This window comes from Triplophysa rosa, linkage group LG5, assembly GCF_024868665.1.
Source record: "Triplophysa rosa linkage group LG5, Trosa_1v2, whole genome shotgun sequence".
Lineage (NCBI taxonomy): Eukaryota > Metazoa > Chordata > Actinopteri > Cypriniformes > Nemacheilidae > Triplophysa > Triplophysa rosa.
This window is the reverse complement of record NC_079894.1, coordinates 25,020,419-25,030,568: the sequence shown is the minus strand read 5'-3', so window position 1 is coordinate 25,030,568 and position 10,150 is coordinate 25,020,419. Positions and strand designations below refer to the sequence as shown.

Below are 10,150 nucleotides of genomic sequence, written 5' to 3'. Positions count from 1 at the left end.
GCATGGATGTATTCATTACTGACGTGTAAACGGACCGAGAAAAATATTTTAGGCTAATGTTCTGGGAACGTTCCCCTAACGTTAGTTTCTGGTTCCCAGAAAGTTTTTTAAGGTTTGTTTTTGGTTATCATTACGGAAATAAAACCTTAGTTTCATGGTTTCTATAACGTTAGGGTAACGTTCCCCTAACGTTAGTTTTTGGTTCCCAGAACGTTATGGGAACCAGAAACTAACGTTCTATTAACGTAAAGAAAACTTTCCTGGAGAACCAAAAACGAACCTTAGAAAATAACGTTCTGGGAACCAAAAACTAAGGTTAGGGGAACGTTCTGGGAACCAAAAATTGTTAGCTGGGTTGTTTCTAAATGCCTGCGCAAAAACGCTGGCTTCATGCAGTTATGAAAGAGTACTTTTGCACATATAACGCACTGTGGTTTGGGATTTTCGTCACTGCCAATGTAAGTAAATTCATATGAAATGTATTTCTCATCATATTTACGCATTTTTGATCGTCTTTCTGTGAACTGCTGAACCTGAGTTGACGCTGTAGTCTCCGATGCATCGCTATCTGTGTCGGTGTCAACCGGAGCGGGTGGTTGATTTATGTCATGAATTTGACCTTTTATGGCACTACGTGACTACTATTTTGCTTTGTGTACACTAGAGGGAGCACGTCTTTATATTTAGCTTGTGAGAAAAACATGCCTGGTTGATTGCAAGGTGCGTTATAATTAAGTAAACAGTAGATTTCAGGATTTTGTTCAGTACCCAACCCCCCCCCCCCGTCACTTGGGTACCCCAGTTTGGGAACCACTATAGCATATGTGAAGGAGGCTAAAACTCCCAATTTGCTGAGCGACAGCCAAGAAACCTTAAAGATTGACAGAGGAGTGGACTCAATGTATCCTGACACATGTGCAAACCTGGTGACCAACTATCAGAAATGTACCTCTGTGCTTGCCAACAAGGGTTTCTCCACCAAGTACAAAGTTATGTTTTGCTTGGGGATCAAATACTTATTTCACTGACTGAAATGCAAATCAATTTATAACCTTTATATAACATTTTTTCCCTGTTTTTATATTGTCTCTATCAGTTAAAACAAACCCACCATAAAAATTATAGACCATTCATTTCTTTGTAAGCAGGCAAACTTACAAAATCAGCAGGGGATCAAATACTTATTTCCCTCACTGTATATACACAGTATAATTTGTATAGAGCACATCTGTACATACTGTCTATTGTCCTTTTGTCTAATATTGTCCTTATTGTCAAATGTGTATTGTCTCTCACATATTTATTTTTTACGTTTTGTTACCTGTGCCTTGTCACTTTTTTAACCTGTATGTGCACTGGAAGCTGTGTCCAAGCACACTTGGCAATAAAGCTCTTTCTGATTCTGGTTTGTGCTGGTTTAAACTAGTCATGTGCTGGTTTAAAATGTCCATGTGCTGGTCCTTAGCTGGATTAAGCTGGTCAAACCAGCATCAAAACATACCTAACCCAGCATATGCTGTTTTTTTCAAAAGGGGTAGGCTAAATTAAAACAAAATTTGAACCCTCTCCCTTCTTGAATAGCCTGTTAGGCCTGTAACTGACTGCTGAAACAATGTACTGTACAACAAGTGTCCTTCAACATTATAACATAAAACTATGAATAAACGAAAACTGTTGGATTATTATTTGCTACACTGCAAAATGATTTAAAGAAGAAAACAACATCCATGCAAGCAATTCTGACGGACAACCATTTCAGTTTACGTCTCTCCTCCAAACTCCGCCCACAAAAGCTGACTGTTCTCTCAGAAGGTGGACTCGTGGCCGGGATGCACAGAACATACTTTGACAAGTTGTTTAGTACAGGGAATTGTATGCACGCGACCACTGTATGATGTCAAAGGATGTCACGAGCGCCGGGGCTACTGTCAGACTGCCCGCTCCAGTCTGAAGTACAGAAGTTACCGACCGGTAAAGATGCTTTCATTCAGAAATTTACTCCGGCGTGGCAAGTTCAATGCAGTGTCTTTATTTGACACTTAAAAATGCTCCACACACTGCTGACATGTTTGCGGCATTAACTCACTCTCTGCGCGGGTTGATCAAATCACGTCATGCTTTTTTTTGCGATTTTCTGTTGCCGAACATTCGGTCCATCCCTACTTTGGACATGTAATACCTTGTAAAATGGCATTTAAGACCTTTTAATACTTTTAATGGACTTAATTTTCTCTAAATTTATTCATCAACTTTTAATACTTTTTAAGACCCCGCGGACACCCTGTGTATGCCGTGTCACTTTCTGACAACTACACAAACTGTTTTATATCTTACAAAATCTAACAACAATCTCTTAATCACAAAAATATATGCACCTCTCTCTGTCCGTACAGTTAGAAAGAAACGGCCACACAAAAACACAGTTCTCACTTTATTCTTTTATTATTATTATTATGACAACTAGAACATTCTTTGGATAACTCAGAATAATTGTCAGTATGCACATGTATAACTTGTGAATCAGGCTCTTCTCTAGCCAGACGTCTAGACATTAAAGGGTTTTCCCAGATAATTTGCACGTCAGGGGTCATCAGGCCGTCCCCACCTGCAGACAGGCTTCAGAAACGGCCGTCACACATCTGGCAGTCACCGTCAAAGTCCAGATATCAGCCAGAGAAGAGCGGGAGATTACAAACACATGGAACGCAGAACGGATTGGATTTAGGTGGCTACAGGTACTTGGGGAGATCCTTTTCAACAACCTGTAGGGACCCAAATAAAACATCATTTGCTTCATCACACAAAGCTATCGTTGGACACAACTGTTATTTTAAACTACACAAAAATGTTGTGTGCATTTTGAAGAGTTTGACTTGCACTCGGATCATCCATTGGCCCATATCTCTTCACAACCTGACCTTCTCTGTCAACGAGGAACTGTGAAACACAACAGCATTAACGCACACAACAGACAACGTGTGGATATATCTGAATACACAATAAAACATCAATTACCTTAGTGAAATTCCATTTGATGTTGCTATGAAAAGAACACAGAATTTATGAACAGTGAAAGGATTAGATTTAAAGAATAACAGCAAAGTATGGATGATGTGCAGACAAACTCACTTTCCCAGCATGCCCTTCCCTTTGGGCTGTTCCTTCATCCACTTCCACAGAGGATGAGCTCCATCTCCATTCACCTCGATCTTGCTGAAGAGGTCAAACTCCGCCTTGTAGCCTTTGGCGAACTCCTTGATTTCAGATTCTGTTCCAGGTTCCTGTAAAAACACAACAGCTTGAGGCCGAACGCTTCACACAAACTGAAAAACTACTGAAGCGATGAAGCTGTCCAGCACACAATAACTGTCATGAACTGTCCTTTTTTATTGATTTATACTGTTGTATGAGGTCGACTTATGACGTTCGTGTGCTTTTTACATTCAAAAACATCAAAGTCAATAATAGGCTATTTTCTACCCGGGTTTTGAGGCCGGATCGACAAACGCTCTGTTTTAATGGGCGTGCCGCATTGAAGACTTGGAAGTAAATGCCCACTGCTATGATTGGATAGCAGTTTGCGTGGTAAACTTAGTTGGAGCCTTCTGTGAATTTGGTTAGACACGTAGCGTTAGGTTACACATTATCAGGACATACAGTATCAAGCGATCTCTAACGAAGCAATAGTGACCCATATTACAAATATGTTTCACTCGCATAAGATTGCTGCGCCATTCCTATAGGATCCAATATTGACGGCAGAGCACTGATTTTTAATTTTAGTCTCTCCGCAAATCCAGCGTCAACCTGGGCCTTGTTCACAAAGGAATCCGCGGTGAAATGAAGCGAACAAACGCTCAATGTTTTACCCACGTGAGCTGGAACATCTTTAAAAATAAACTTCAACCACGCATTACTAATGTCGGAAATTGGAATCCGAAGGAAGGTTATGCAGTGACTGTGTTCTTCCACAACCAGGCACTGCACAATATTTTGCGATCTTTAACGGCATGTTTATTGCTTGCTTGCTCGCTCTATCTGGATCTGCGCAACTTGTGTTACTTCAGTACTGTCATGCGCGAACCAGTGGGTGGGGCTAGAGAAGTAGTCGTTGATATTCTTCTGTGGAGGCGGTGTTCAACCTAACAATGATAGGTGCATTCCAGGACCTGGCGTTCGCTGGGCCTGGTGCCAATAAAAGTTGTAATTTCAGTAACAAGGGCGTTTTCAGTTCTGACACTTACAGGATGTTCGCTTGAATATGATTACCTCTTATATAACAAACGCTCAGGTTAAAATTGATGTCTTAATCATAACACCTTTAAAAATTTGTGTGCCCTCATAATATTTAGTTAAAATCTGAAAATGCACTTCCTTCCAGTAATGACTACCCATCTTAAATGACGAATGTTAGATGGCTTGGGCGGAGCATCCTTTAACTCCTCCCCTTTAACTGTTGGTCTGCTGCCAGTTCAATTTCAAAATGCAATGGCTGTTTTTATTAGGGATGCACCGATATGTAAATTTTGGCAGATAACAATAACCGATAATTCTTTAACATTGGAAGCCGGTCGCCGATATATTGGCCGATATACAGTATTTAAATATTCATATAAAATTCCCTAAGACTGAAGCAAAACTGCTTTTATTTAAAAACATTCATTGCAGAAAACAAGGTAACCATTATTTCTCTTTATTCCCCTGAAAATCATGTACTAAGCCTACTTTACACTAGTTAATGATTCTTGAACATTCAAACTTTTCTGGTATGTGTTTTATTTAATAAACAAATTATAGATGTTCTTCCAGAGCAGCCCAGAAAAATGTTCTCAATAGCCACATGTCTAACAGGTCTCAAGACAGAAAGCATTCAGACAGAAGTCTGATTCAAACAAAATTTGTTCCTATAATTTACACATTCATAAATACTGTATCTACATACTGTACCTACATCAACAATGTTTTGCTAATAGCAGTAAGTGAATGATCAAGACAGAAAGATAGTACTGTACTGTATTTTAACTGTGAGCAGCGTGCAGCTGGATAAGTTTAAACAGAGGAAATGATTTATGATTTATCGCCTATAATATATCTGCCAAAATTTTATTAACGGCCAATACTGATAACATTGAAAAATGACCATATATCGGCCGATACCGATATGACCGATGATTTATCGTGCATCCCTAGTTTTTATACATCCAATCAAATCGAAGAGAAAGACGAAAGCCACGCCCACTATTTTTCTCATTAGTAATTCCATTTCACTCGGAAATGCATCAAAATACAGAAGAAAAAACGATCGCAACTTTGAGGTGCATGTTTAAAAGTAATTGTGCAAACATGTTATTTTTCATTACATAATGCAAAACATGTCCGCACATTCTAGACAAAGAGTGACTACAATGAAGATGAATAAATATAATAAATATAGTTTTAATGTATTTTGGATTTTCACATCATAACTTCCATAATTACATTATTGTGTTGTTCCAAAGTTTTACTTTCATTCTAAAATGTGAAAAAAAATATTCGGAAGTCAGTGTTGTATATTGTTAATGTATTAAAATGAATATCTTGGTTTAGTTAAATGCATGTTTGCATTCTACGCCCATATTAATCAACAGAAGTATATATGTGCTGCTGAAATATTAATCAATAGATGCTTTAAAACAGAATAAATCTTTGCCCATCTTACCGCATTAAAACACCCCCCATAAATCAATATAATCCACTTATGCGGTCTTGTGTGACCTACTTACTGTTAAGATACTTAATTGTCTTAAAGTGGTCTACGCGTGCCATTTCTGTTTACTACTGTTTTTAATATTTTTCTGGATGACCACCTATACTACAGAATACCCTGATGAATAGTGTATCCCAACATGTAATGCACCATCAGTATGGCTCGTACCTGCTTCCCGAACTGGTTGCAGGGGAAACCCAGAATGCGTAAACCTTTCTCAGCGTACGTGACGTGCATTTCCGCAAACTGAGTGTAGTTTACAGGAGTCTTGCCTCATTTAGAGGCGACGTTAGTGATGATACATACATAACCTCTGGAAACAAACAAAAAAACACACACATATACTTTGAGAACTGCTGGATACAGATTAATAGTCAGTCTGAGAGGCCGTTTACACAAAGACCATTTTCAACTAAAAACGTTTTATGCAATTTGGCAGTTCATTTACACGAAAACTGCGTTTTGGGGGACTGAAAACACAAACTTTTGAAAACGGGTCTCAAAGTGCAAGTTTTCAAAAACGACGACGTCATACGCATGCGTATTACACGTTCAGTCTGTAGGCATGCGCGAGTATTCCTCAAACAATAATGGCGGCCTCCATGCTGCATGTTTGTGCCACGTGACATTTAGATTTACTGCAGCACCAGCGGAGACAAAGTATTTATATGCACACTACTATATTAAACACACATACACGCCGACAAAGTGTATTAAAAGCGCTTTTAGATTAAAGGGCTCATATGGCACGAATACGTGTTTTTTTGTGTCTTTGAACACAGAATTCTCACCCAGACCTGCCTGAAATGCCTCGTGTAACCACACCCCCACGAATCTACGTCAGTTCGTGGTATGATTTGACCAAAACCACCAAAATGTATACGCAAGTAAGATGGGTGTACCTGTCAGTACAATTGGCGTTGGAACCTAATGTTCCAAATATGGTAAGAGAAGTTACATTTCCGTCACACGCTTGCAGTATTCGACCAATCAATACGCACTGGTTAACTGGCCAATCATAGCACACCTTGCTTTTCAGAGCGATGACCTTTGTAAAAAATCTGCGCATTTCAGAGAGGCGGGGCAAAGAGGAGATACAAACATGCACGGTATGTGGAAAATACAGCGTTTTTGAACCTTAAATCTTGTATACACATTGCATTACATCTAAAACTTTTTAGAACAATTAAAGTTTTTATTGCTGAAATTGCATACATTAATATCTGTGAAAACTAAACCCATTTAGTACATTCCATTGCCATATTAAATTCAAAATGCAATATAATACAAATATATAAATAAGAAACATGAATAAAAATAGAAAGAATAATTTCAAAGGTAAACAACTAACTTCAGCTTATGCATGATGCATTTAGTTTATATAAATTAGTTTTAGTTTTTTTTTTTACTATTAAATAGTAATATATAAGCCTATGACTTTTATTTTGGCAGGTTGTCGGAAGACGCTTATTTTTTAGTATGTCTGTTTCTTCACTCAAACAATAACATGTTTGTGAAATAAACTCTCAGAGCAACTCTGGAGGTGAAGTTCATGTCCTCATTCAGCGCAGACGCAGACAAATTTATGAGCATCACGCGTGTAGCACGTTAAACTGTGTAGTTCATTCACGCAGACACGCATAACAGCCAGATGACGTGTAAATAACACACACACACACACACACACACACACACACACACACACACACACACACACACACACCTGTATTTCTCTAGAGACACTTCGTTTCCATCGATGTCTTTGGCTGAGAACTCATATATAGACTTCGCTGACTGCCAGTCGTTGGCCTGTGCACACTGCAATAGAGAGACATGTCAAAGGTCATGATTACCACAGACACCATCATACCGACCACAAGAACAATGAAACACAATCACATCATCAACCAGAATCATGAAATTCTCATGTGATGACCACATATTTGCCCTTTCATACAGTTAGTCAATCCTGTATTGTTACTTCACTTTGTGTTTTGAAACAAGTTACACAAAAAAGATCTATTATAAATAACTAGTTTTTGCACTAAATAAGAACCAAAATGGTGACTGTTTGAAAAAAAATACACACAAACATATTAAACACACTACACACACAGACATACCTATATAACTGTCATAGAAATAATCTTCAAGTGGGATACATTCTGAACTAAAGAGAAAGACATTCACCCGAATCTGTGCTATATGAAAAAGACAAGTAACAAACTCTATATAGTGATAATGTCTAGAGTCTACACAACACGAGATGTGATGAATGTGGAAGAGTGTGTCCAGTAAACACAGTATTCACAGAGGGATTTGAGCTCACTAAGGAAACACATAAACATCCCACAGGTGAACTAGTCAAAGCTAAACAGATTTAACAGTAATCCATTACACAGATGATGAAATAAAACTACAGCCATCCCATCGCATGGGTGAAAAACACAACACACAGATTAATTCTTAAAATGAGAGCTCTGTATCTGTATGTGACATTAAAACAATAAGAGATTACAAAACACGCATTGTGCAATTTAACCTAAATGGGATATTGTTCAATTTCTCATTTTCAAAATATAATCTCAGTTTATATCGGATTCGGATACTATATTGATGCACCTTGCAACACAAATTAAATCATGACATTTTTAAAACAAATTCATTGAGATTTACTACTATTACCTGAATTATATTACAACTGAATCGTGATAATTCCTTCCCATATTGACTATGTGCATTAAAACGGTACACAAGGAAACTCAACTAACGTTAAACGATAAAACACACTCAGGCCTGAAAACTCCAGCCTCTGCTAACAAGCTCGACTTCGGGGTCGTTTGATAAAAATAAAAAAGTATTTCGATAAAATTGTGAATTAAGCAAAGATTGAAGATTACATCATTAAAGCTAACAGGCTAATGTTCCTCCATCGGAATGAATTAACAGAGACGCGTGTGCTCACAAATAAACCCGCCGGCCTTTGACACTTACATAAACACCAACTGTACAAAACCAGCTGTCAAACTACACTAAACTTCCGAAATAGTCAGTTAAATGTGTAAACAGCAGCTAACAGGATGTAATGTCTTACCATGGCTCTAACGAAGCTCTTGCTCCCTAGTACCCCGATCAGTTGCACTCTCCGCAACAACCACATAGTACTGCTGAAGTGAGCCACGCCCACTGACGCAAGGATACGCCTCCCCTGCTAGCGTTAGCCAATCAGGAAATACGCTCTCTTCTTCTTCGGTTTTGATGTCGGACGACATCCAACGTTAAGGTGCATTACCGCCACCTACCATACTGGAGTGTGGACCCGAATCAACTACCTCCCAAATAATACATACCAAAAAATAAATATATATCGCTGCATTCATTTTTTTTGGAAATCATGCATTAACCACAACTACTGCTGCGTCAGTAGTCAGTGACTCCTCTGTCAGCGTCAGCCAATCAGAGACAGCGCAGATGCAACCGAAATATAAACAGTCACGAGATAACCCATATTAAACGTTCTTTACATTATTAGAAAAATACCATTTATATTTAAGACGCTTCCTCTCAAAGAGTTTAAATTATATATAAGCACTTTGGAAATAAATAACAAAGGTATATAAATGTATTTTTTTCTTGGCAGCTAATGTACATCTTATTTGTAGGCTATGCCATTTAATTAATAAATTAAACATAATAATTAATGTAATAAAAGTGTAATCAAATGCAGACAGGCGCATTTTTAACGCACGATTTAATGGCAATCCAAATACATGTTGAAAATGTATTAAGACAGAAGTTAAAAATTGTTTTATCTTTGTAACATGGGTAATCATTTTCATTGTAACATCATCCTTTTTAGATTAGGGTCCACTGTTGGATATGATAAAGAATATCTATACTATCATTCACCAAAGATTACGCGGGAAACAGTATGATTTGTGTTATTTTAACATTTAAATACATATTGCATATGCCTATTCGTCTACAGTTTGAGCTCAGCATTTAATTACGTGTATTCAGATAAAAATAACGTGCATTACTGTTGCAAAAATGTACCTATAAAAATGAAAAACATTTTAAAAGGCAAACTGAAAGAAAATGAGTAAACAAGTATATGTATTTTGTGCTCTAATATGAAAGCAAGATTCGTTTGAGAGGTTTTCAAACATCAGGCAATAAACTGGCAATCAAGGATCCTCAGCGTCACGTTGGACATGTGACTAAATATCCGGAAGTGCGCGTTATTTAAAATAAAGCTCAGTAAAAAGTAATCAATATAAATAAATAATCAGTAGAAATAAACAAATAATCAACAAAACGTCCCAATGGACGATGAAGAGGAAACCTATCGACTATGGAAAATTCGCACAACCATCATGCATGTATGAATATCATTTCTGATCT

General features: G+C 37.7%; 1 protein-coding gene across 1 annotated transcript; it reads right to left on the bottom strand.

The window, feature by feature from the left end:
- Positions 1 to 2,418: 2,418 nt before the first annotated feature.
- gpx4b (glutathione peroxidase 4b) lies at positions 2,419 to 8,949 on the bottom strand. The gene is made up of 7 exons (XM_057334992.1): positions 8,841 to 8,949; positions 7,470 to 7,564; positions 5,915 to 6,059; positions 3,130 to 3,281; positions 3,016 to 3,040; positions 2,878 to 2,937; positions 2,419 to 2,762 (listed from the first exon to the last, which is right to left on the bottom strand). Exons 1-7 carry the CDS (start codon positions 8,904 to 8,906, stop codon positions 2,730 to 2,732), a joined length of 576 nt encoding a protein of 191 aa, XP_057190975.1. The 5' UTR covers positions 8,907 to 8,949; the 3' UTR covers positions 2,419 to 2,729.
- Between the last annotated feature and the right edge of the window lie 1,201 nt (positions 8,950 to 10,150).